General features: G+C 37.0%; 2 protein-coding genes across 13 annotated transcripts; one reads left to right on the forward strand and one right to left on the reverse strand.

Annotated features, from left to right (window-relative positions):
* The first annotated feature begins 814 nt into the window (after window positions 1-814).
* Window positions 815-10,430, forward strand: LOC137495898 (serine/threonine-protein kinase pim-3-like). Of its 5 annotated transcripts, none has more exons than XR_012407751.1 (8): window positions 815-1,139; window positions 1,270-1,440; window positions 1,563-1,645; window positions 1,760-1,810; window positions 1,887-2,259; window positions 2,385-2,564; window positions 6,649-6,833; window positions 8,072-10,429. XR_012407751.1 is itself a non-coding variant. In XM_073953852.1 (8 exons), exons 1-8 carry the CDS (start codon window positions 1,112-1,114, stop codon window positions 2,872-2,874), a joined length of 1,011 nt encoding a protein of 336 aa, XP_073809953.1. In that variant the 5' UTR covers window positions 815-1,111; the 3' UTR covers window positions 2,875-3,070. The 5 variants fall into 5 exon arrangements, 3 of the variants coding, with proteins under 3 accessions (XP_073809953.1, XP_073809951.1, XP_073809954.1); XR_012407750.1 differs by having other exon boundaries at window positions 8,036-9,363; XM_073953852.1 differs by lacking the exons at window positions 6,649-6,833; window positions 8,072-10,429 and adding exons at window positions 2,655-2,750; window positions 2,846-3,070.
* Window positions 10,431-12,997: 2,567 nt separating this feature from the next.
* On the reverse strand, window positions 12,998-26,113 carry LOC141386221 (serine/threonine-protein kinase pim-3-like). 8 transcript variants are annotated; one of them, XR_012407764.1, is made up of 9 exons: window positions 25,908-26,094; window positions 25,209-25,253; window positions 24,908-25,078; window positions 24,703-24,785; window positions 24,538-24,588; window positions 24,089-24,461; window positions 23,784-23,963; window positions 18,796-18,971; window positions 12,998-17,448 (listed from the first exon to the last, which is right to left on the reverse strand). XR_012407764.1 is itself a non-coding variant. In XM_073953876.1 (8 exons), the coding sequence occupies exons 2-8, from the start codon at window positions 25,234-25,236 to the stop codon at window positions 18,904-18,906; spliced, it is 954 nt and encodes a 317-aa protein (XP_073809977.1). In that variant the 5' UTR covers window positions 25,237-25,253; window positions 25,908-26,113; the 3' UTR covers window positions 12,998-18,903. The 8 variants fall into 8 exon arrangements, 7 of the variants coding, with proteins under 7 accessions (XP_073809977.1, XP_073809976.1, XP_073809980.1 ...); XM_073953876.1 differs by having other exon boundaries at window positions 12,998-18,971; window positions 25,908-26,113; XM_073953874.1 differs by lacking the exons at window positions 12,998-17,448; window positions 18,796-18,971; window positions 25,908-26,094 and adding exons at window positions 23,169-23,499; window positions 23,598-23,693 and having other exon boundaries at window positions 25,209-25,539.
* Window positions 26,114-26,249: the final 136 nt, after the last annotated feature.

Genomic DNA, 26,249 nt, shown 5'->3' on the forward strand with positions numbered 1-26,249 from the left:
ATTCGATTTCCTAAATCTTAATTATTAATAATAATTAATTAAAAGCTCTTGTTATAAAATTAAATAACTATCATTTTAATAGGCCTATCAGCTTTGTGTAAAACTTGATAGCGTCGCCACCGACATTAGCAGCAGAGAAATCTTTAACGAAAATCACACAGAAATTCAAGAATAAAGTTTTTAATAAACATTACCAAACAAACGAGCTCTTCTATAAATGTAACTTACTATAATGAAGAAGTGGACAAAGATGAAATTGTTCTCCATTCGGGAGAGCTACAGGAATCATAAACTGTTTTCAGAAAAATTATTGTATTATTTTCTGAGGAACACATTTCTAGGAGTTTATTTACGCTAAATTTCATATTATTGCCGAATCACGCTGAAGCAGGGCATTAAGAAAGGTCATGTGACTGACGTCCCTGACGTCATTTCTTGCGTAGTAAATGTATGGCCAACGCACAATTTAGGTATATTAATGAATTATATTTTTAAATAAAATAAATTGTATAATAAACAACAATAATATTAAATTAAATAAGGCTTTTAGTATTTCATTTCATTTAATTTCGATAGCTTAATCAGTGTATGGTGATGACGCAGTATTGATGAAAGCTGATTGGCCAATTGAAAATTACCCCGGAAATTAAAATTTTATACATTTTTAATTTAATAACAAGAGCTTTTAATTAGAACTAATCGGATTTATACCCCTTTTTGGCTATTTGTATTTTACAATTTTAGTTGCTATAGCAACGCGTGTTATGATATGAATTCTGACTGCATATAAAAACAATCAAACCCATCGCAATCTGTTGGTTGAGAGACGAGGCGACTTTGCAGAGCATTTCTGTGCGATTCCTGAGATTTCTGAAGCTGTTGGAGGATTTCTGAGAGAAAAAGACTTATTTTAAAGAGCACAATTTCTCTAATCATCTTTTTTTCGTTATTTTTCTGATTATTTTTTTAATACAATTTTGTTGCTGTTTTTTCATTCCTTCGTCTTCTTCTCCTTCTTCTTCTCCTTCTTCTTCTTCTTTACTTTGTTTTACATTTATTTTCATATTTGTCTGTTTTTGTCTGTTTTATTGCAGGTTGGAGGAGATTGTCCATGTCCCACATGGGTGAAGAAAGAGGAGGTGAGTGTTTTTAATCTTTCATTTGTTTGTCATTGTATATCACTGTATGATGCTGTATGGTGTTTGACTAATATGAAAAGGATTACAGAAGTTAACAAAAAAGATTCATTAAAAATGTTTTGATATACAGAAGATACACGGGACAGTACCACTGAGCTTCCTGGTTTTTTGGCTCCTCTGCCTTCACATTTGGCTGATTCTGCATCCACAGACCAGAGGAACAGCAAGAGGAAAAGGCAGAGCAGCAGCCAGCAAACACTGTCCACCTCGTCCAGCAGACCAGCCAAACGCTCTCGCAGAGGTCAGCACAGCTCATCTTCTAGATCTTATGGCTCAGTTAGGAAATGATTTGTCATTGAAGAGACCGCAGCATGTTTTCTCTTTCTCTCTTTTCTTCATTTCTTGTGCTCTTCTGTGTTGCAGACTTGTACCAGAAGGGCCCGTTGCTGGGACGAGGTGGATTCGGCTCTGTGTTTGCTGGGATGCGCAGGTCTGATGGACTGCCAGTAAGAGATTTTCTTCCCTCCTTTGTTCAGACATGCTTTAGAAATGTTGCTGTCAGTAAATGTCATGTGTCACAATCAGGCAGGTGTGATTTACTCTGCTTTTCCTGTCTGCAGGTGGCCATCAAGTACGTGTCAAAGGACCGGACCCCCGAGCGACTGAAAGTTGTATGTTTTGATGTGAATCTGTTGTGTTTGCTGTGTTTGATTGAGTTCTGGATATAATGGAGGGTTTGTCCTGCAGGATGGTCAGGGTCGGCTGCCGCTTGAGGTGGCATTGATGACCCGTGTCACGTCAGCTCCTGCCTGCCCCAGTGTCCTGCAGCTGCTGGACTGGTTTGACCGTCCCAGACGCTACATCCTGATCCTGGAGCGACCGGATCCTTGCCAAGATCTCCAGAGCTTCTGTGAGGAGAACGGCTGTCTGGATGAGCGTCTGGCCAAGAAAGTGCTGGTGCAGCTGATCGAGGCCCTAAAACACTGCGAGAGCCGCGGCGTCCTGCACCGGGACGTCAAACCAGAAAACCTGCTGATCTCCACAGAGTCCCAGGACATCAAGCTGCTGGACTTCGGCTGTGGAGATCTGCTGAAGCGATCCGCCTACAAATACTTTGCAGGTGAGTTTGAGTTACAGAAGGAAACGTTCTGTTGATGTTTGTGAACTTCTGCTGATCCACTAAAGGGAATTTGTCTGTACTGGAGCATGTTGAGCAGATGTTTGTGGTCTTCTTATGTCTCTCAGGCACTCCTGCATATGCTCCTCCTGAGTGGTTTTGTAGACATCGCTACCATGCGACTCCAGCTACAGTCTGGTCAGTAGGAGTGACGCTCTACAACATCCTGTGTGATCGTTTCCCATTCAGAGGCGCACAGAGGGTCACGTCCAGAAGCAGACTGACCTTCCCTAGGAGCTTGTCAACAGGTAAGAGATTCAGACACATTCAGAGATAGCCTGGTGAGCGAGCTGAAGTCTGTTGTTGTGTGGTTCTGAAGACGGTGTTGTGTGTAACAGAGTGCCGTCAGCTGATTCGCTGGTGTCTCAGTGCAGCACCGGCTGATCGGCCCAGTTTAGATGACATTGAGAGCCATCCCTGGTTGCACTGCACAGGTGGCCAGTGACATTACACTTATCTGAATCCAGCAGTCATGGCTTGGGTTGCATTGTCAGGTTCAGTGTAGATAAACGCTGTCAATGATTTGTAGAAGGAGAGCAGGAGGGGCAGAGGAACTGAGGAGAACAGATCCTGATCCTGAGCTTCCTCTGCTGCATCTGTGAGCCTCTGTGTGAAGCTGTACGAGCTGAAGACACACACACACACACACACACAAGCTAGTCTACAGTAGACAAATGTACAGTTTCTAGACCACTTAGAGAAAAACAGGGGAAGGTGTTAAATAAATCATAAACAATAAAGTTATTTTATACGCAATTACAGCAGTTTTTTTTGTCTTTACTGTTTTCACTAAAATGTAAATGTTCAAACCAAGGGCAGCACAGTGACTCAGTGGTTAGCACTGTAACCTCACAGCAAGAAGGTTGCTGGTTGGAGTACCAGCAGGGCCAGTTGGCATTTCTGTGTGGAGTTTGAAAGTTCTCCATGTGTTGGCATGGGTTTCCCCCACAGTTCAATGACATGTGGTTTATGTGAATTGAATAAACTAAATTGACTATAGTGTGTTTGTGCATGTGAGAGTGTGTGGATGATTCTCAGTACTGGGTTGCAGCTGGATGGGCATCTGCTGTGTAAAACATATGCTGGATATTTTGGCGGTTCATTCCCCTGTGGCGACCCCTGATGAATAAAGGGACTAAGCTGAAGGAAAATGAATGAATGAACACAGACACTGGAGGAATTAGGAGACTCTGTTCAGTCAGATATGATCATGCTGTCTGTAGTGTGCTGAACTAACTAGACCAAAACTTTATTTGCAATATTTGATGTCTGAATTTAAAACATAAAAATCTAAACTAGCCGAATTGTTTTACTTAAACACAGATCTGTCGATAATAAACTCAGTAAATGTCCATACACGCATGCTGATATTTAACAAATGTTTTTTATTTTGAGTGATCTTCAATTTTAGGTAAAAAAGAAAAGTTTCTATGAGAATTTGAAATGAACAATATTGTGTTTTTGTGGACATTGAACTACAAAATTTCAACATTGAAGCGTGCTGAATAGTTTTTTGATATAATCTTCAATTCAAAGTTAGAAAAAATACAAATACTAAACTTCTTACGAGAATTTAAAGTCAACACTACTGTGTTTTTCTTCTTTTGTGCACATCAAATTGCAAATTATCCCAATATAGCGCAATAAATCTCTTTTTAGGACGATCTTCAGTTTCAGGTTAGAATACAATTATAATTTTGAAAATCATTTAAAATGTACATTTTGTTTTTTCATGTGTAGGTCAAAGTTTCAACAGCTCAATCATTTTAAAAAGCATGTGCTCAAACTAAAAGAAGTAAAAAAGTGCTTTTGTGGTGCAGGGTCACGTCTCTTCTCAGTAAGTGATCATAGACAACACAGGGGGGCAATGTTCAGCACAGAGAATCACAATTTAACTAAAACGTATAAGACTGCGTGTTTTTCATCATCTCAACAGTTTGTCTAATGAAACACACAATAATTTAACATTTATTTTAACAAATACAGCTCATAGTGTTAATAACATTGTTTACGCTTCACTTTGTACCGTGATCATGATGATTGTTTGTTATGAGCAGGGCTGGATTTGGTGATTTTGGGGCCCTAAGCAATTCGAGTCATGAGACCCAGAAGTCCTTCAGTAATAAGCACTTTTCATATTTGCTTATTTATTTAGCTGTCTTTATCTTATAGCACTCTGTCTTGCTTTCTATATTTTTATCTTAACACAATCTCTACATTTTAAAAGATTTGTTTGCTTAAAATGAGTTCACAACTAAAAATAATGAAGAAACTATTTGTTTTCTAAAACTAAATTTTCATCTGATTTGACTGCTGGACTGATCCATGATTGGGGGTGGGGGGACACAATTGCACACATGTACTGATTAAAGTAAATTTGTATTTGTTAGAGCCTTATCCTACAAAATACGACAGGAAACAAGATTATATATAATTTATAGAAACTGTTATTAGTATTTATTGTTGGCCTCCAGACTTCTCTGGGGCCCTAACTTCAGCTGCTTACTTCGCCTATTGGTTTAATCCACTTTAAACCCTGCTGTTGTCATTACTAAAGATATTAAGTCAATATAACTTGATATTAATAAAAATACCAAGTTTTGGCATCAAATGTGTGTTTAACTTACTCATTAGGCAGCAAAAAACTTTAATTCATATTTTAAGTTCTCTGAACTTAACATTTTAATTTCTTTAAATGATTCACCATGTCTCTGTTTAAAATGATTGGTTGTGCTTGAGATTCTGCCTTGACAACCGCACTGATTGGTCAATATATGTTATTTGACTCAAAGTGGTCATTTTGCTTTGACCACTTTGAAAATTTTAATTTTTAAAAATTTAATTTAATGAAGAGACCATATTTGGTCAACTCAATTAATTGAATTGTAGAGTTGTAGATTTGAGTATTCTCAACTTATTAGTGTTTACAGTGTGAGTCAAAGAGTCATTCTGTGATGCTGCAGTGATGCTGAGTAAATAAGAGATCAGCTAAATCATCTAATAAGTAAAAATACAATTCCATACATATTCAAGTATAAATCACTGGCGCAGAAAACAAACAAAACCTACGTGAGACCAAGAGACTTTATTAAAAGAAAAATCATGAAATTAAGTCATACAATGCGTCATTCAGCAGCAATTATAACTTAAAGATTGTAGTCAGTTCTTGTTTTCTTAGACCTAAAATAAATGATTATCTTTGCAAAATGCATGATCTATTTTGTATATGGTGACATAACCTGTTATATGATGTTATACTGGATAAAGACTGCCAAGGGTGTTAAGACATTCAGAATAACACTATTTCAGACTCAGAATCTGGACATGATTATACAATTATAAGTCACTGGAGCACAATTAACTGTCTTTAGAAATAGAAATGACAGAAGCAAATAAAGATTAAACAATCAGGCCCTTCTGAAGGCTGAAATAAATCATTAAACACTGACTATCATCTGGTTTGTAATCAATAACTATTTTCAAACCAAAGAATATCATGTGCTGAATGAAACAAACTGTGTTACAAAGAATAAATCAAGAATAAATGTCACCTTCAAATGTAAAACATCATTTTGTTTCCTATAAATAGCGATTAGTTACTTTAATGAAGGGATCAAAACCGCTGCCTTAAAAGTGACCAATTGACTTCCCTTAAAAATATGAGGACCTATTAAGTTGACTTAACGTACCTTTTTATAGTCAACTAATTGCTTTTTACAGCGTAATTAAAATGAGATTTCATTTTCTCAAAATCACAACATTCATGACTGCCCGTTTCGCCACTTACAAATTTAAAATGAAACATATTTTCATACAATTTATTGCTCACATTACATGTATGATAACTTAAATACATTTGAATATACTGTATAACATGAATAAAACAATTAGTTTGAAATAAATAAGAGTAATAACCGCTAGACATTCAGCATGCTAAGTTTCTGTGCTATAACTCTAAACTAGATTTAATTAAGAATTATTCTTTCCTGCAACTGCATTTTCAAAAAAAATAAAAATGTTATCCTGGCAATACTGACCACCACCAAATTCAACCACACTGCTAAGAAAAAAAAAACTGCTGCTGCCCCTACTGCTGTCACCGACTCGGTCCCAGTCATTCCCCTCGCTGGCCAGCAGAGGCCGCCATCTCCGTACTTCTAAGCATTACATCATCCACTTAAACTGATCTAGCACACCTGAACTGAATCTAGCTAACGACCCACGTACCCTTTATAAGCCAGCTCCAAACGCTCAGTCAGTGCGAAGTCTTGTTTAGCCCCGGCCAACATTTCTGACCAGTATTCCTGCGTGTTTCCTTGTGTATTACTCCAGCCTGTTCTTGACTCTGCTTCGCCTTCTGCCTGCCCACGACCCACGCATTATTATACGGACTCTGATACTCGCCGCCTGCCCACGAACCACGCCTGTTATACGGACTCTGATACTCGCTGCCTGCCCACGACCCAAGCCTGATTCACGGACTCTGATGCTTGCAGCCAGCCCTTGATCTATGCCTGGTAACACTCTCTGTGTCTACTCACTGCCAGTCTTTATTCATCATAGACTGTTATTGTTGTGTGTTTGCACGTTAGTGCATATTGTGTGTGTGAATAAGAGCGGGACTAATAAATACTGCATAATGGATCCCTCCGTGTCAGTCTCCTCGTTACAACTGCTATGTTAACTACTAACACTACTACTACTACTACTACTACTACTACTAATTTTCCTAAATAAAAATCAGTATAGAATTATTTTTGAAGACAAGATAGAAACATTGGTTTAGTGAGGATCATTAAAAAGTGAGCTTTAGCTTTAAAAATAAATCTATAATAATAAAAGATTGTTGTAATTTTACTTTATTTATTCATCAATTAAATTCAGCCTCGGTATCTACAACACTTCTCTTTAAACTTTTGCATTCCTTTACGTTTGATTACAGTATTTTTTAAAATAAATATATTAAGTACATTTAATTCAGAACTTACACACATCTGTGTTTAGCATTTATTCTGTTACTTGCTTTGAACGATACATCATAATGTGAAACTGTGAAATATAAATGTGCTGATGTGCATCGCTTGTGTAAACGATAGGACTTGCAATACTGAACTTGTTTTTTTTGCAGTACTCGGCTTATTGTATAAGGTATATTTCACCCAAAAAGGTAAATTCTGTTTTCCTGTATTACGCTGATAATGCTGTTTTATGGCCGTGAAATCACACGTTTGTTTACCACAGAGATATTACAGATGATACATTTGTAAATAATGTTCACTTTGTCGCACAGAGAGAGATTCCTTTGCTTCATAAGACCTCAGTGCATCGTCAGGACTTGAGTGTATCATTACACCCCTATCTATGATACAGTTTCCCCAAAAACTGTCTCTCAAAGTTCATGAGTACTGGCCTGTGAACTGGCATCCACACCTATTAACAGAACAAATGCAGGAGAACTGAGAAATACAGAGAACATTGAACACAACATTAAGCATGGTTAAACTGTGCAACTGTCCAAATCTGTTATAAAACACTAATAAATCTAATGGAGAATTTCCTGATTTACAGTAAAATACTGTTCATTTTTACAAAGCGACTGACATTCCAGGAGTTTCTAATGGCACTTCACATTTAACTCCTTATTCACTTTTATTTACTGATTGTTCTTAATTGTTCTTATTATAAACAGGTTCATGTTAAATTCTGTTATTAATTTTAGGTTTTTGTTGCATGTCTCGGGGATGTCAATGGCAAGCACCAAGGAATGTCATACAGCTCACAATCCCAGGAAAGTGCCAACTTCACCCTAAAGTACTCCAGCTGATATGGGGGTGTTTTGGAGAAACTCAGGTTTACCTGTTTGCTTTAGCCAAGACCGGCCACAGCTCCGCTCAGCACAGATGCACTGGCTCACTGCTGGATTCGGACATGTGTATCAGGCAAGTTTGCGTTTCCCTAGTGAGTCTTCTTGTACAGACCCTGGGCAAGGTCAGGGAGGACGAGGAGCAGATCTTGCTGGTTGCACCACACTGGCCCACCCAGACCCGGTTTCCAGAACTCACACTCCTCGGGACAGACCCTCCCTGACAGATTCTCCTGAGAAAGGACCTTCTTTCTCAAGGAGGTTTTCTATCTGGCACTTACGTCCAGATCAGAATAAGGAGAAGGTAGTTGGAATTTTTATAGATTTAAAGAAGGCATTTGATACAATAAATGATAATATATTGGTAAACAAATGATAAAGGTTTGTTATTAGAAAAGCAGCCTTGGACTGAATAAGCAGTTATTTAAAAAATAGGCAACAGTTTATAATTTACATGAATGATCTGTGTAAGATATCAGAGTTGTTTAAGTTTGTTATTTGCAGATGATAAAAGTTTCTTTTGTTCTGGGGATAATTTACTAAAACTTATGGAGTTGATTAAAACATAAATTAATTAATTAAAATTATGGTTTGACGTAAACAAATTGTCATTAAATATAAGTAAAACAAAGGTTATGTTATTTGGAAATGCAAACAGCTGAAGAGTGAAAAGTAGCCTACACACAGATTTGCAAACCCCACCTAAAGTTACAACGTAATGGTGCCGATGACAGCGATCATGACATGTGGTGAATGTTGATCCGTGTTTTCGGAGAAGGTGCCTGAAGCTCGATGCGTTGCATTCACTGCGTGTTCAGCGCAAATGTCCGCTAAATGTGAAATCTAACACTGTACACATCATCGACAAAGAAGCTCGCCTTTGCTAAGTTTAAACTGAATCTGCGGCTCATAACAAAGAGCAGTATTGTGCCGGTGGTCATCACGGGAATCCTGCTCTGCCTGCTTATAAATTGGTTCGCTGACTCGCCTGCTTTCCACAAACACAGAAGAAAGAAAATCAGCTCATAACAAGACTGAGCATTTAAAATGACACAAACCCAGATCAAAACCTTTAAAGAGTGATAGAAGTGAGACTTTTATTACTTTCTTTTGTCCATTCTTTCTTGAATTACTAACTAAAAACAGTTTTGCAGCTTTCAGCCTTGAATTAAATGATTTATTATAATCTTTTGTTTGTTTTGTAGCAGAAATATTATTTATTAGATAAAAACAATAGTGCAAAAAATATTTCTTACTGCAATTCTTCATTTTAGTTTGATGCAAACCATGAATTTATTTAAAAACTTACATTCAAGCACATTCAGGGCAGCACGATCATGAGAGATGTAATTCATTGTTAGTATTATTGTCATCATTATTATTTATTAATGATTAGACATACATTTTGGAATTATTGCACACAAATATAAATAAGTCATCTCAGCATTATTAGATTGTTGTTTCTGGTTTTTGTTAGTCCTAATTGATGTTGTTTTCAAATAAAATCAATCCCTTAAAATACAAAAAAGTCGTTAGACTGATGGAAAATGTGGGCTATTTGGAACATACAAATCCTTTATAAATAAAATGTAAGATACTCAAGTTCAATGATTTGGTTCAATTTAAAACAGCACAATTTATGTTTAAAGCTAGGAATGAATTACTTCCAAAATGCATGCAAAAATTATTTGAAGAAAGACAAGGGGATATAATCTGAGAGAAGAACTAAGGTTTAGGAGGTTGTAAACAAGGACAACTTTAACAAGTTTGTGTATGTCTGTCTGTGATGTGAAATTATGGAACAGTCTAGATCAGACTCCCAAACAATGTCAGGATAATAATCAATTGAAGAAGTTGTATAAATGTATATTATTAAAGGAATATAATGATGAAGGTGATTGAAAAAGGATAAATAGAGAAAGGTATGATGAAGTTTTAATTAATGGCTATTTGCAGTGTATTTTTTTACTTTGGGTCTGTTACAAAATGTAAAGGTACAAATGGAATCAAACATATAATTTGTCAAAGATGCCAAAAGGATAAAATATATTTTATGAAAAAGAAGAGATCAGTAAAAGAAGAAATCAGTTTAAGTAATAGACGAATGATGTGTGTGGTAATGGGGTGAGAAAATAATAAGCTTGTGTTTCATCCCACTCCATTTTCCACCATGTTGAAATGTATTTTTTGTTAATGATGTTTTATGTATGATATTTCTGTTTGAAAATAAATAAATCAAATCAAATCTCTGAAACCTTCATGTGTGATCTATAGACATGACATAGAAACCTTAAGTGACCTGCCAGCATCGGTAGCTGACCTCTTATGACCTTTTGGGATCACTCTGTGGTCCTCTGCGCACTGCAAAGAGAGCCACTTGATTCAGTATCTTTAAGTTTTCTTTTCTTGAAGACAGCTCTGCTCATCACACTGACTTCTATTAACAGAGTCCGGGACCTGGAGGCATTTTCTGTCAGCAAATCATGCTTGGAATTTGGGCCAGCTAACTCTCACATTGTCCTGAGACTCTGGCCTGGCTATGTGCCCAAGGTTCCTACCACTCCAGATCAGATAGTGAGACTTTAAGCATTGACCCTGGAGGAGGCTTACTTAACCCCTCCATTGCTGTGATCAGGTCGCACACTGGGTGTTTACGTGGCCCAAACAGAGCATTCTCTAGTCTGTTTTTTTTCTTTTTCTTTTTGTTTTATTTTGCTTTGTGTCTGTTTTGGCAGTCGGCAGAAGGAAAGTGCCATATCAAGCAGAGGCTGGCACACTGGGTTGTGGATGCCATCACCCTTGTGTATCATACCCAAATCAAGGTGTGCCTCAGGGATAAGTGCACACTCAACTGTCCCGCATCCTCCTGGGCATTAGCAAGCAGAGCCTCTCTAACAGACAACTGTAGAGCTGCGGCTGGGCAACACTTCAAACATTTGTGAGATTCTACTATCTCTGAGTACACTACTATCTCTGGGGTATTGTGTGTAGAATTTAGAGGTAATAAATGAATTTGACTCATTTTGAATTAAGGTTGTAACATAAAAATGTGGTTAAAGTGAAGCGCTGTGAAAACTTTCCAGATGCTCTGACTGTACTGATACTTTACTTTTGTCCATGACAGGGTTGACACAATGTGAGGTTTGTTTACTGTTTTTCTACTTGCAGATTATTTGTAAAAAGTGCAGGAGCTTGACCAACATTCATTTCTTACAGTCTGAGGTCTAATTAATACAACAACTGTGGTTAAATCAAAACTCTCAAACAATTTAGTTTTATCATTTTGATGTCTCGAAGGCACTTTATAGTGAGAATGACCCTCATACAATTATATATATCCGGGTGAGTAATATGTAAGGTGGAGTAAAATGTCATGTGTAGTTAAAGGTATGTAAGTGTATGTATTTACCACCACCTACTGGAAGTTTTAGATTCTTATTTTGAAGATTATTTTCATTTTAAAACATCTTTTTGTCATAAATGCAGTAAAGTACAATAAGCTGAATTGTTTTCACACATATAAAATAAACTTGTCATCATTTACACATTTTGTGCCATTTAAATCAATTTCTTTCTATTGTAGATTATTTTGTGTTTACTTGCTTCTTTTCACATTTAACACAATGATGAATTGAAAATTTTCGCTTTTTCGAGTCAATTTTATAACATTAAACATGGAATTTTCTCAATAATTTTCATTATTTTAATTCAGGATAACCAATAACTTTATAGTGGTCACTTCTTTTTATTTTTCCTCAGGATCGTAAGTTTTACATGTTTGATGAAATAATCCTTTCATTTCAATGTGTTTTAGTGAAAGTAGACTCGGCCATTTCAAGACACTGAAAACGTTTTTTTATTTTATTATTATTAAAATATTCTTTTAATGAAGGTTATTAATAAATATTTGACCTATAAATATTTCATTCTTAATGTCTGCTAGATTTATTTCGTGTTATTCTATGTGTGAGTGTGTGTGTGTTATTTATTCCAGAGAAGAGCTTACAGTAGCTTGGTCCATCTGTAACTCCGGTCATTTTAAAGTTTCTTCCAGTCATTCAGGCAACATCTTCTTTCTGGGCGTCAGGCCAATCTTCTGCTGTCCAGAATCAGGTGGTTTGTCTTGGTTGGGCATCTCAGCTGAGACCTCTCCACAATGGGTGACCCCACAGTAGCTGTGAAGTACCAGTGGCGTGTACCATTTGGGTGAACTCATTTTTTAAATGTGATCTTAAGATTTTTTTGAAGTTTTTTGTTTACAGTTTTGACTTTGATACTGACTGATCTAATGTTTATGCACAAATATATTAAAAAAATAAAGCATTCTGCAGAAAACATTCATTTAAGAGAGATCTTTGAGGAGTGTGTTTATGCATATATATGCTTCAGTGTGAGAAAAGCTAGTCTGCTTGCATGACCATTGCCAGGTCTGGGCTGTTTTATTATTAATGTAATATTAAATTAAATTGTTAATATTAGTTAATGTCCTGTGAGTTCACATGAATTAACAATGAAACTTTATTTACATTAACTAATGTTAACAAATAATAAATACTGTAATAAATGTATTAGATCTTACCAGGTTTGACTTTTTTTACAGTGGAATACTGGCAACAGTGTTAGTCACTGTAACAGAGCAGTAGCGGAAACTAACTGGAAACTGCTTACAGTTAATTACTGTACTGTAGTTCTGTACTCACAGCATAATCGCTACTGCACACACATTAATTGTAAATCATATATACAGTAGTTATTGTAGTTTAACTCAAATTAATCAGTTTTCTGAACTGTTATGAAAAATAAAAAGCAAATCAATTCTTCAGACAAATGTATTTTATTGTTTTGGCAGCAAACAAACAAACAACAGAAAATGTCTGACAAAATTAAACAAATCAGCAGGTATGAAGACATTTTCTATTTACAATGAAATAAAAAGGTTCAATAATGAACAACACATGCAGTGTATATACAGTAGGACTTGTGTGTTGAAGTAGGGGGGGGACTCCAGGAACTGAGTTTGACATCGATGGTTACAGTGTTGGGGGTAACGCATTACAAGTAACACAAGTTATGAAATAATATGACTTTTCCAAGTAACAAGTAACACATTAACAAATTCACAACCTGACAGTGGAGGTCTGTGTGTGGATGGCTGTACAGTATAGATCATCTGTTATGATTCCCTGTGAGGATTTCTGTGCACGTTATCTAACTGAGGAGATTCAAATTGAAGGATTTTAATGTGTATAAAATCTGCTTAGTTCCAGAAAGGCACATTACACTGTTTGCATCTGTACATTATGGCAAAACCATTGAAGATGAGTTGTCCAATTTCATACATTTACTTCAATGAAAGTCATGTAAGAAGTGTGAGGAGATGCTAACTAGCTACCAATGTAGCTTTCAAGTGCACAGTTCAGGATAACAACAATTGGATTTAACACACAGACTTTATTTTAGAAACCTTCAAAATATTTGAACACATTTACTCCTTTACACTCATTGTAGATTCTTATTTAGAGCTTAAAACACATCAGACTCTGCATCTGAACTGACAGACAGAGAATAGAGCACACTCAGAAGTAAACAAATCAAACACCTGTGGCTCCCTTAAAGGACAACACATTTGTGTTTAGAATAAGACGGACAGCCAGTGTATGTGTGTGTTAATGCCTAAACCATTGTTTTCTGTCTTAAAATAAATGCAACTCTCTATAAATAGCCACATAAAGCATCAGAGTAGATGAACAGTAATTTACCATTTATTACCACAGTTCCTACCTGTAATGGCTACATAAAGTAAATTACAGTCATTAGTTCTTTGCATGATCTAATTTCATTCAAATCCTGCTGGTTTTACAGTAAAATACTGTTTCCTTTCATTACAGCAGAACACTGACTATTTTAGAGTTATTTACCGCATAATCTACATCAAGGGTTAACAGTGAACAATTTAAATAACTGCCACAGAGAAGACATCTAACAATCTATGCCCACCTCCACCCCCTTCCTCTTGGAAGGACATCTATTTTTCATTCATTTATCCACCTATCTATTCAGTAAAATGACTAACCAGACTATCAGTTTCTAGTCATTGCTGAGGTGTGAGTCCCGTTTCTCCACATGCCCCAGTGTAATCTGTCATACAAGACAAAAACAAGACTAACAAAACTCTACATGCTGCTGATCTCCAGCAATAAACAAAGTTTTCTCCAGTGCTCTTCAGACATATCTCCTCTGTTCCCTTGTGACTCTCTTCTTTCTGCTTCACTCCAGTCTGCAAAAGACTAAGACAGCACCAACAGAGCCCTAACTGATGGCTGAGCTCCTGCAATGCACATGCTGTTCTCCGGCAATTTAAAAAAAAATCTCCACTGATGCTCTTGTGAGTCTCTCTCTTCTCCCTGCTGTATGTCCATTACCTACAATAAATAACAGCCACAGAGAAGACATCTAGCTAACAATCCATGTCTACCACTACCCTCTTCTTCTTGGAAGGACATTCATGCCATGCACCTATCCACCTGTTTTTAAAGGATATTCCTGACCATCAGTGTCCAGTCATTGCTGAGGTGTGTGATTCCTATATTTCTCCACAAGCTGCACTCCAGACTGTAAAAGACAAAGACACGACTGACAGAGCTCTACATGCTTGCTGAACTCCTGCAGTGCACTAAATGTTCTCCAGCGTTCCTTAGACAAATCTCCACTGATGCTCTTGTGAGTTTCCTTCTTCTGTCTGTTGTGTGTCCACTACCTGAAAAAGAAACGCCTGCCGCAGAGAATACATCTATCTATCTAAAGCTGAGCTTAGACTACAGAAGTTGTAATCCAATTTATTTTGACCTCCTGAGAATCGGAGATGAAATCTTGTCGAGGACTTTTATCGGTTCCAATTCTCAGTGCAGATTATCTGGTAATGTGAGCCGTTTAAAGATAGAATCTTGCACCTCGCCATCTTGAACACAAATCGCAGCCTCCCTGATCATAGCAGACATTATTGAAATCCAGAATTTCAAATCGGGCTGATCACAGCAGTTCAAACCTATTCAGTATTAACAAAGCCATGAGCTGGAGAGAATCATGTTGCTTTCAATAAATAAATAAATATATCTGTGGTGAGGGGGCGTGGCCGAGAGCCGTGGGAACGGGGTGAGGCCACCGCGTAAGTGGATACACCTGCGGTGCGCACCTGCCTCGGATCGGATCCCACGGAAGGAGCTCTGGACCATAAAAGGAGGACCGATGGCAGAGGAAGGCGAGAGAGGATCGGGCCCGGGCATATTGTTTTACTTTTGCTTTCAGTTTGACGGCAGTCTCAGTGAGGAGCTGCCGTCCGTTTGTTTTGGTTTAGATGGCAGTCTCCGTGAGGAGCTGCCGTCATTGTGATTAATAAATATTTTAAACCTGCGTCGGTTCTCCGCCTCCTTCTTCCCGGCAGCCAAAGGGCCGTAAACTTCATTACAATATCCTTTTTTTTTGAATAAGCTTGAATTATCCTTTATTATTAGCCAGATTTAACGTTATTCTTATAGCGGTGTGCAGATATTGATGACACGTGTAGCCGGGCACTAGAACGTTGCCAGTTATCTCCAAAACCCAAAATGATTCAACATATTACAGTTTTTCTCAGTGGCTTTGGTGCATTTCTCACAACACTATTTACATTTGCACAACAGTTAATGCATTTCTCAAAACAATTAGTCATTTGTGCACATCATAGTAGCAGTTTCTCATTCCTTCCAATAAATTGCGAATACTTTTGGACATGTATCAATTGCTTTCATACAACTCTCTGCTGTTTATAAAATTATTATTGGCTTATGTCATGTCAGTCAAAATAAACTAAACTTGTGAATGCTGAAAAGTCATTCCATTTAAAAACTAATAGTCCTCATTTCATTACTTAAGTCATTACATACAAAAATGTTGAACAAGTTGTCGAAATCTGACAAGCAAATTTAATTAAAATTTTTTACATCTTTATTTTCCAGAAAATGTCTTCTAAATTGAACAATTTCATGAATGATTTACAGACGTGTGTATGTTGTAGGTTCAGTTGCAATTTGTACTTAATGTTTGAAAGTTGTGCACAGCACATATTGTTTACAGTTGTGCACAGCTCTGCCCAAAGGGAGTTTATGTTTGTTGTAAATAAGAGTGTATTTATTCTTTTGCACAATGCTGTGAATAAATTAGAATCGCAAAGAGCATCTGCAGTAAAAATGTGAAACATACATATTCAGTGTCTTGTAATCAGATTCCTCACTAAATGCAGTGATGTCTAACTTTACTGTAGTTTTCAAATGGCTGAGCAAATAGTATATAGTGCTGTCTTGAGCATTTTCAGAAAGTGTCACCAAAATCGAACTTTATTACACTGAAAAAAAATAGAGCAAACTGTCATAATGAAAACATGACAAAGCCATTTGACTATCTTTTTATAAACACTTGCCAGGACTTTTCCTCTTGATGACACTGACACTCTCATTGACATCAATACTTGCTTGAGGAATGAGCTATCCATTTTGAGTAAGTGACTCACTTTTTCAGGTTATCATCTAGGTTTAGCAGTTTGTGCTAATTGTTTTGAGAAATGCATTAACTGTTGTGCAAATGTAAAAAGTGTTGTGAGAAATGCACCAAAGCCACTGAAAAAATCTAAACTGTGTTTTTATACATTTATTTTTTTATTTTTCTGTGATGAGGATAGAATGAGTTCAATAGCCTATAAAAATAATTATATCTTGTGTTCTGTGGCGCAGTTTTCATATTTTGTACTTTGCACACATTTAAGATTTGAGGTGGGCTAATAAACTCGCCAAAGATTCTCCTCATGTGTTCACAGCAACCAGATTTCATTATTGGTTAGGTTTTTAAAACTCCTATAATCTGAGCCCAGCTCAAGCCCACCACCACCCCCTTCCTCTTGGACATCTTTCGGTGATAGGTGATACCTGACCATCAGTTTCTTATCATTGCTGAGATGTGATTCCCTAAATTCTCTACTCCACTCTGTAAAAGACAAAGAAAACATCAACAGAGCTCTACCTGCTTGTTCAATACTATCTATTCGTCCGTCCGTCCATCCATCCTATCTAAATAAAATACCCGACTATCACTCTGTGAAAATGTAAATATATAAATTAAAATGTTTGATGAAGTTAATTTGATTCAACTTAAAAATGTAAGGCTGTACCTAATTTATCACGATAGACTTGTGATTATTGAGGTGTGTTTCCCTGTTCTTCCACATGCTCCGTACAAATCTGCCAAAGAGAAAGATATCAGGTCTATAATTAATCTTACTACAATTCTTTGGAAACTAACTCCATTTTTCAGTCTGTTCAAGCAGTTCTACCTCTTTGCCGATTTTAAATTTTCTTAAAAAACTTTTGCATGAATTTTAAATTATGAGAATTCTGAGAAACACAAAACAAAAATGTATAGAATTATCTGTTGTCTGAGACCTGACTCTGATGGCGGAGAAATAATGTTATTAAGTCTAACTTTCTTGACTCATTCATCATCTCTCCTTTGTGCTTCATACAAAAAAAGCCTCGTATAGTCAAAATATGATCATCCTCATATTACTTAAACAGTAGTTTTGCAGACTTGCAAAACTTACTGAGCGCAGACACCACTGCATTAAAGGCTGTTATTCTGGTTTTATGAGTGGCATGTATTTTTTTCAGTGTGCATGTTAAACAACCGGGATTCACAGCAGAAGTAGAAGCAGCGGTGTGTGAGGCACATCAGAATGGTTTTCTGCACACATGCGTCAGTTTGTTCTCGATTAAATTGTTGCTTTATTTACTGCATTGCCCCCTTTACTGGAGCACGTGTCTCCGTATATGGGGTCTAGCGACACCCCTGGTCAGTCTCCTTTTCTGTCTGTTGTGTGTTCATTAACTACAATTTAAATAGCTGCCACAAAGAAGTCATCTTTCCAACTATCAATGCCCACCTCCACCCCCTTCCTCTTGGAAGGACATCTACTGTATTTACCATCTGACCAGCCATTCATTCATTAATCTATCATCCATCCATTAATCCAAAAAAAACCTAACCAGGGGTGCGTTTCCCAAAACCATTGTTAGCCAACTAAGGTCATGCGCATCAAAGAAAGTCATGTGATTTTGTTTTAACAGATTATGTGAAAACTAGGAGTGATGGTACAGCATTAGGCAAACAAGTGGACCGACCACAATGTAGAGCATCTGACATGTTGTTTTGGTCATTCTAAAATCATTCAGCCAAAGTTGATCCTCAGACTGGTTCAGTATTATTATCTCCAGGCGCAAGTCATTTATTATATAAGAGAAAGGACCACAGTGTCTTCTCCTACCACAGCAAATTCCCTTTTTCTTTTTTATATTTGGTCCCGGTTTATCAGGAAGTGACCAGTTTTGTTCTCTTAGATGGAAACAGTGCTTTATTCATAAATGTCTTATGCAATATTCCAGTTTTGTGGATAAATCTCTTTGGATGGAAACACAGCTAATGATAACTAGGTGTAAGTCTTCTTGCCACACACACTTGTCATCGTGGCTTTAATGTCCTTAGGAGACATCCAAATTCCAACTGCGCCAAGTAAATTAAATAAATAAACTGACCCAAGTGTTTCTAATACCGCTGAGAGTGGACTGATGGATGTTGAGACAATCCCTCAGATCCTGCTCTTTCTGACCAGCGACAGGTAAACCAGGAACAGGAACCATTGGTCAATCAGTGGAAGGCATTGGCTCTGGTGCGGAGCAGGAGTCTTCATGACAAAAATGATGATCATTACCTGGTAAAGTTAACAGACATTAACATCTCTGGTGTATTTTGTAAATAAAACATGACTTCAGATGAACAACAAATTCCACTGTATCTCACATTTCACAGTTTTATGGACAAACTTTAATTATATTATTATAAACATTTCTCAAGTAACATCTAATCACAAATATAAAATATATCCCAAGTAAATTACTCAAAAATGAAATTATAAACATGTAAACACTTTAAGGAAATAAACAGTTTTTTCCCCCTTTAAAATACAAATATTACATTTCTTGTATAAAAATTTGTATAAATAAAACTTTGTGATCCTTTTTGTTGAAAATATAAAGTAGTGGTGAACAATATATTGTTTGAGCATCGATATCGCAATGTGCGTATTTGCAATAGTCACAATGCAGGATTAATTTTAATAATGATTAAAAGATAAAGATATTATTAAATTTGACATTATTTATCCAATGATGACCATGTTATTTTACATTTGATTGTTTGGTTTCTGTACTTGAATACTGTTCCACTCCCCAGAAAAGCATAAAGCACTGTTTATTTATTTATTATTGCTTGTGATTTGTTATAATTTATGCAGATGAACTGCATAGAAAAAGTCTTGATCATCCAAGTCGAGCTAAATTAATAAAATCTTTCCAAATATAGCTATTCAAATCATCTGGTGAAATTATATTCCTATCGCAATGTATATCGCAGCAAAACTAAAAAATTGCAATGTCAGATTTTTCCAACATCGAGCAGCCCTAATATAAAGCAATTGACAACACTGCCAGAGAGTCTTTCTCAGCCTCACGCATGCTAGACGTGAGCTAACTACACCTACATTGAGGTATAAACAGAATAGAAAACTCTTTTTCAGTACACGATAATGATATATACATCATACCATCCAGCCCTACTGCATTTATTTGTTGCCATATTTAGTAGAAAAATCTTATTATTAAACTTTTAACAGAGCAACTTAAACATATACAAGAACAAGGTACATAAAAAAAGAAAACAAATACAAGGTGAAATAATATTAATTAAAAAGAAAAAGGTAAAAGGTACGAAAAAATACATAAATAAAAATAAATAAGTAAATAAATAAATAAATAAATAAATAAAGTTGGGGGGGCTTACATTTCAGTATTTGGGTTAAATCTGTTCTCAAAATATGACAGGAAGGGTCTCCAAAGTTTGAAGAATCTATTATTTGAGTCCTGGATGTTATATTTGAGTTTTTCAAGCTTTAGATACGTCATGACATTTTCTACCCATTTAGTATGTGTTGGTGGTTTAGTTGACTTCCACTGCAAAAGAATAAGTCCAGCAAAGTAGAGAACGCTAGTGCATTTAATTGACCTGCTGGTAGTGTAAGATTTTCAGGTGTCGCACCAAATATTGCCATTACTGGATCTGGTAGTATCTCCTTTTCACATATATAAGAAAAAGTCTCAAACACCGCAGTCCAAAATGGTCTTAGGGATGGACATAACCCCTCCAGTCCAGAACATATGACCTAAGGTGGCCTCGTCTCTGTGGCACCTAGAGCATGTTGGGTCAATTTCTGGAAATATTCTGGACAATTTGCTTTTAGAAAAGTGCAGCCTTTGAATTATCTTAAATTGTAATAAACCGTGTTTGACACAAATAGATGTTGAGTGAATTTGCTTAATTGTTGATTGCCAGACTGACTCTGGAACTATATTTCCTAAGTCATCTTCCCACTGTTTCTTTAGAAAATCTAGAGATGGTGCAGCTGCTCTGTGAATCAGACTGTATACTTTTGATATCAGACCACCCTCAGATGCATTTAGATCAAAGATCTCCTCAATCCAACTACTTATGGGAGGAGCTGAAAGTGTATTAAAATACCTTTTTACTAGACTTCTTACCTGAAGATATCTGATGAAATGTGATTTAGGAATATCAAATTCTTTAGTCAATGTTCAAATGACATAAAATGACTTCCTTGAAAAAAGTCCCTTGCATATCTGAGTCCCTTTCTAAACCAGATCTGAAAAGCATGATCAATTAAGGATGGTGGAAATAATGCATTGGAAGTAATGGGTAATAAAGAAAGTGCTTGCTTTTGCTTAAAATGCGTCCTAAACTGAGCCCATATCTTTAATAAACCATTGATTATAGGATTGTTTGGCAGATATTTTCTATTAAGTGGTAGTGAGGCACAAAGCATTGAAAACAGAGAAACTGTCCCACAGGATGCCTGCTCCATCTCTACCCACTCAGGTTCATTCTCCTGATTTTCAGGATCTGTCAGATAAACATTTTTTTCAATGTTACATGACCAATAGTAATACATAAAGTTGGGCAACGCCAGTCCCCCAACTTATTTCTGCCTTTCTAAAAATGCTTTCCCAATTCGTGGAATGCTTTTATTCCATATAAAAGAAGACACCTGTTTATCCAGCTCCTTAAAGAAGGATTTAGGAATGAATACTGGGACATTTTGAAACAAAAACAAGAACCTTGGCAAAGTAGACATCTTAACCGCATTAATTCTGCCTGCAAGAGAGATAGGCAATAAAGACCATTGGTTTAAATCTTGTTTCGTTTTTTCCATCACTGCATCAAAATTACATCTAAATAGCTGTTTGTATGTACTGGTCACAGAAATTCCCAGGTACTTAAAAGATATATTACTAATTTTAAATGAAAATTTACTGAGGTCTGACTGTTTTGCTATCTTATTAATTGGAAATAATATACTTTTACTGAAATTAATTTCTTATCCTGAAACTGCCCCAAAGCTATTTATAAGATCTATTGTTTTGGGTATGGAACTATCAGGATTGGATATGTATATAATGAGATCATCTGCGTACAGTGAAACCTTGTGAGTCTTCCCACTCCTATTAATGCCTAGCAAGTCTGACTCTTTCCTTAAAGCTATAGCTAGTGGCTCTATTGCTATATTAAATAGGAGGGGAGACAGGGGACAGCCCTGTCTGGTGCCTCTATATAAAGGAAAAAAGTTTAATATTACCTTGTTAGTTCTTATACAAGCAGTTGGATGCGAATATAGTATACTAATCCAAGTGCAAAAACCAGGACCAAAGCCAAAATTTTTCAGAGCTGTGAATAGATATTCATACTCAATACGGTCAAAGGCTTTATGAGCATCTAATGACAATAGCACCTCTGGCAAATGTGAACTTTGTGAGTAAAGTATATTAAATAGTCTCCGTAAGTTGCTTGAAAGCTGCCGCCCTGCTATGAATCCTGTTTGATCTTGATGAATAAGTGTTTGTATGACAGGATTAAGCCTTGCTGCCAAAATCTTTGCTAATATCTTGTAATCATTCGAACGTAAACTTATAGGTCGATATGAGTCACACTTCAAGGGATCCTTACCTTTTTTGTGTATAACAGTGATAATAGCTTGTGACATAGTTGGTGGTAAAGATTTCTGCTCAGTTATTTCTATAAACACCTTTTTGAATATTGGGGATAATTTGTGTGAAAATGTCTTATAAAATTAAATTATAAATCCATCAGGGCCAGGTGCCTTTCCGCTTTTTATTTGTTTGATAGCTTGTTCAATTTCTTTTATAGATATGGGTAGTTCAAGATTATCCTTGTCTTGATCACTGATATTGGGCATTTCTATTGTATCAAAAAAAATGGGATATATTCGCTTTATTATTTGTCTCGGATGTATATAACTTTTCAAAGAATTTTTTTAACTGCTTGTTAATATCCAACTGATCTGTTATTGCCATATTTATAGCAGAAATAATTCTTATAATCCTTACCCTTATAATCTTAATTGAAATACAAAAATGCACTTCCTGTTTGTTTTTCTGTTAAATTGCCAGATTACGTATATCTTAGGAATTGGGCATGACTAACATATTTAACCACTCTGCTCCAACTGTCAGTTTTGACACTAAGCAGAAATGGTGAGCAGGAGGTGTGTGTTAGGTTGTAATAACTTTGCCCAAACACTTTTCCCAATCTTTCTGAATGAAATGCCTACTTTACTACATCCAATCAGCTCGCAGTACAAAAAACAAGCCACACCCACTGTTGTGTCATTTAATATTCAGTTTCTCTAGGAACTGTGTCACAATATAAAAAAAAAAAGTCGCAACTTCAGGTTCATGCAGACTTTAAACATTTTGTTAACTGGAGGTGAAAAAAGTTCAAGATTTACATTTTATTTGAAAACAGTAAAGACTCAGTTCTTGGTTATTGGGTATAAAATCAATTTTATTGTTAATTTTCTTTGAAAAGGACAGAATTCTTGGACAGAATATAAACAACCATTTTTAATTATGAAAAACATTTAGATTACTCTTGGCTTGTTTTACTAATTTATATTATATATTTGTTTCATTGCATATTCTCATTTTAAAAACACATTATACCAGTTTGCACTCCGAGCTGGTGAGTGTGCAGGTGTGCGTGTGTGTGTGTGTCTTCAGCTCGTACAGCTTCACACAGAGCCTCACAAATGCAGCAGAGGAAGCTCAGGATCAGGATCTGTTCTCCTCAGTTCCTCTGCCCCTCCTGCTCTCCTTCAACAAATCATTGACAGCGTTTATCTACACTGAACCTGACAATGCAACCCAAGCCATGACTGCTGGATTCAGATAAGTGTAATGTCACTGGCCACCTGTGCAGTGCAACCAGGGATGGCTCTCAATGTCATCTAAACTGGGCCGATCAGCCGGTGCTGCACTGAGACACCAGCGAATCAGCTGACGGCACTCTGTTACACACAACACCGTCTTCAGAAACACACAACAACACACTTCTGCTCACTCGCCAGGCTATCTCTGAATGTGTCTGAATCTCTTACCTGTTGACAAGCTCCTAGGGAAGGTCAGTCTGCTTCTGGACGTGACCCTCTGTGCGCCTCTGAATGGGAAACGGTCACACAGGATGTTGTAGAGCGTCACTCCTACTGACCAGACTGTAGCTGGAGTCGCATGGTAGCGATGTTTACGAAGCCACTCAGGAGGAGCGTATGCAGGAGTGCCTGAGAGACATAAGAAGACCACAAACATCTGCTCAACATGCTCCAGTACAGACAAATTCCCTTTAGTGGATCAGCAGAAGTTCACAAACATCAACAGAACGTTTCCTTCTGTAACTCAAACTCACCTGCAAAGTATTTGTAGGCCGAGTGCTTCAGCAGATCTCCACAGCCGAAGTCCAGCAGCTTGATGTCCTGGGACTCTGTGGAGATCAGGAGGTTTTCTGGTTTGACGTCCCGGTGCAGGACGCCGCGGCTCTCGCAGTGTTTTAGGGCCGCAATCAGCTGCACCAGCACTTTCTTTGCAAGACGCTCATCCAGACAGCCGTTCTCCTCACAGAAGCTCTGGAGATCTTGGCAAGGATCCGGTCGCTCCAGGATCAGGATGTAGCGCCTGGGACGGTCAAACCAGTCCAGCAGCTGCAGGACACTGGGGCAGGCAGGAGCTGACGTGACACGGGTCATCAATGCCACCTCCAGCGGCAGCCGACCCTGACCATCCTGCAGGACAAACCCTCCATTATATCCAGAACTCAATCAAACACAGCAAACACAACAGATTCACATCAAAACATACAACTTTCAGTCGCTCGGGGGTCCGGTCCTTCGACACGTACTTGATGGCCACCTGCAGACAGGAAAAGCAGAGTAAATCACACCTGCCTGATTGTGACACATGACATTTACTGACGGCAACATTTCTAAAGCATGTCTGAACAAAGGAGGGAAGAAAATCTCTTACTGGCAGTCCATCAGACCTGCGCATCCCAGCAAACACAGAGCCGAATCCACCTCGTCCCAGCAACGGGCCCTTCAGGTACAAGTCTGCAACACAGAAGAGCACAAGAAATGAAGAAAAGAGAGAAAGAGAAAACATGCTGCGGTCTCTTCAATGACAAATCATTTCCTAACTGAGCCATAAGATCTAAAAGATGAGCTGTGCTGACCTCTGCGAGAGCGTTTTGCTGGTCTGCTGGACGAGGTGGACAGTGTTTGCTGGCTGCTGCTCTGCCTTTTCCTCTTGCTGTTCCTCTGGTCTGTGGATGCAGAATCAGCCAAATGTGAAGGCAGAGGAGCCAAAAAACCAGGAAGCTCAGTGGTGCCGTCCCGTGTATCTTCTGTGCATCAAAACCTTTTTAATGAATCTTTTTTGTTAACTTCTGTAATCCTTTTCATATTAGTCAAACATCATACAGCATCATACAGTGATATACAATGACAAACAAATGAAAGATTAAAAACACTCACCTCCTCTTTCTTCACCCATGTGGGACATGGACAATCTCCTCCAACCTGCAATAAAACAGACAAAAACAGACAAAAACAGACAAATATAAAAAATAAATGTAAAACAAAGTAAAGAAGAAGAAGAAGGAGAAGAAGAAGAAGAAGAAGGAATGAAAAAAGAGCAACAAAAATGTGTTTAAAAAATAATCAGAAAAATAACTAAAATAAAGATGATTAGAGAATTTGTGCTCTTTAAAATAAGTCTTTTTCTCTCAGAAATCCTCCAACAGCTTCAGAAATCTCAGGAATCGCACAGAAATGCTCTGCAAAGTCGCCTCGTCTCTCAACCAACAGATTGCGATGGGTTTGATTGTTTTTATATGCGGTCAGAAATCATACAATAACATGCGTTGCTATAGCAACTAATAATGGCGTGACCTTGCGTGCCTGAGATATTTTTTTATTTTCATGAATACAATTCATGAAATTATTCGATTTCCTAAATCTTAATTATTAATAATAATAATTAATTAAAAGCTCTTGTTATAAAATTAAATAACTATCATTTTAATAGGCCTATCAGCTTTCAGTAAATCTTGACAGCGTCACCACCGACATTAGCAGCAGAGAAATCTTTAACGAAAATCACACAGAAATTCAAGAATAAAGTTTTTAATAAACATTACCAAACAAACGAGCTCTTCTATAAATGTAACTTACCATAATGAAGAAGTGGACAAAGATGAAATTGTTCTCCATTCGGGAGATCTACAGGAATTAAAAACTGTTTTCAGAAAAATTATTGTATTATTTTCTGAGGAACACATTTCTAGGAGTTTATTTACGCTAAATTTCATGTTATTGCCGAATCACGCTGAAGCAGGGCATTACGAAAGGTCATGTGACTGACGTCCCTGACGTCACTCCTTGCGTAGTAAATGTATGGCCAACGCACAATTTAGGTATATAATAATGAATTATATTTTTAAATAAAATAAATTGTATAATAAACAACAATAATATTAAATTAAATAAGGCTTTTACTATTTCATTTCATTTAAT

This window comes from Danio rerio, chromosome 6 (assembly GCF_049306965.1).
Source record: "Danio rerio strain Tuebingen ecotype United States chromosome 6, GRCz12tu, whole genome shotgun sequence".
NCBI lineage: Eukaryota > Metazoa > Chordata > Actinopteri > Cypriniformes > Danionidae > Danio > Danio rerio.

Coding starts and splice junctions, on each gene's coding strand:
- LOC141386221 (XM_073953873.1), bottom strand. CDS start 25,236: ATGTCCCACATGGGTGAAGAAAGAGGAG. Junction 25,079..25,208: donor CATGGGTGAAGAAAGAGGAG/GTGAGTGTTTTT, acceptor TTTGATGCACAG/AAGATACACGGGACGGCACC. Junction 24,786..24,907: donor AGCAAAACGCTCTCGCAGAG/GTCAGCACAGCT, acceptor TCTGTGTTGCAG/ACTTGTACCTGAAGGGCCCG.
- LOC137495898 (XM_073953850.1), top strand. CDS start 1,112: ATGTCCCACATGGGTGAAGAAAGAGGAG. Junction 1,811..1,886: donor CCCCCGAGCGACTGAAAGTT/GTATGTTTTGAT, acceptor TTTGTCCTGCAG/GATGGTCAGGGTCGGCTGCC. Junction 2,565..8,035: donor CCCTAGGAGCTTGTCAACAG/GTAAGAGATTCA, acceptor TATTAATTTTAG/GTTTTTGTTGCATGTCTCGG.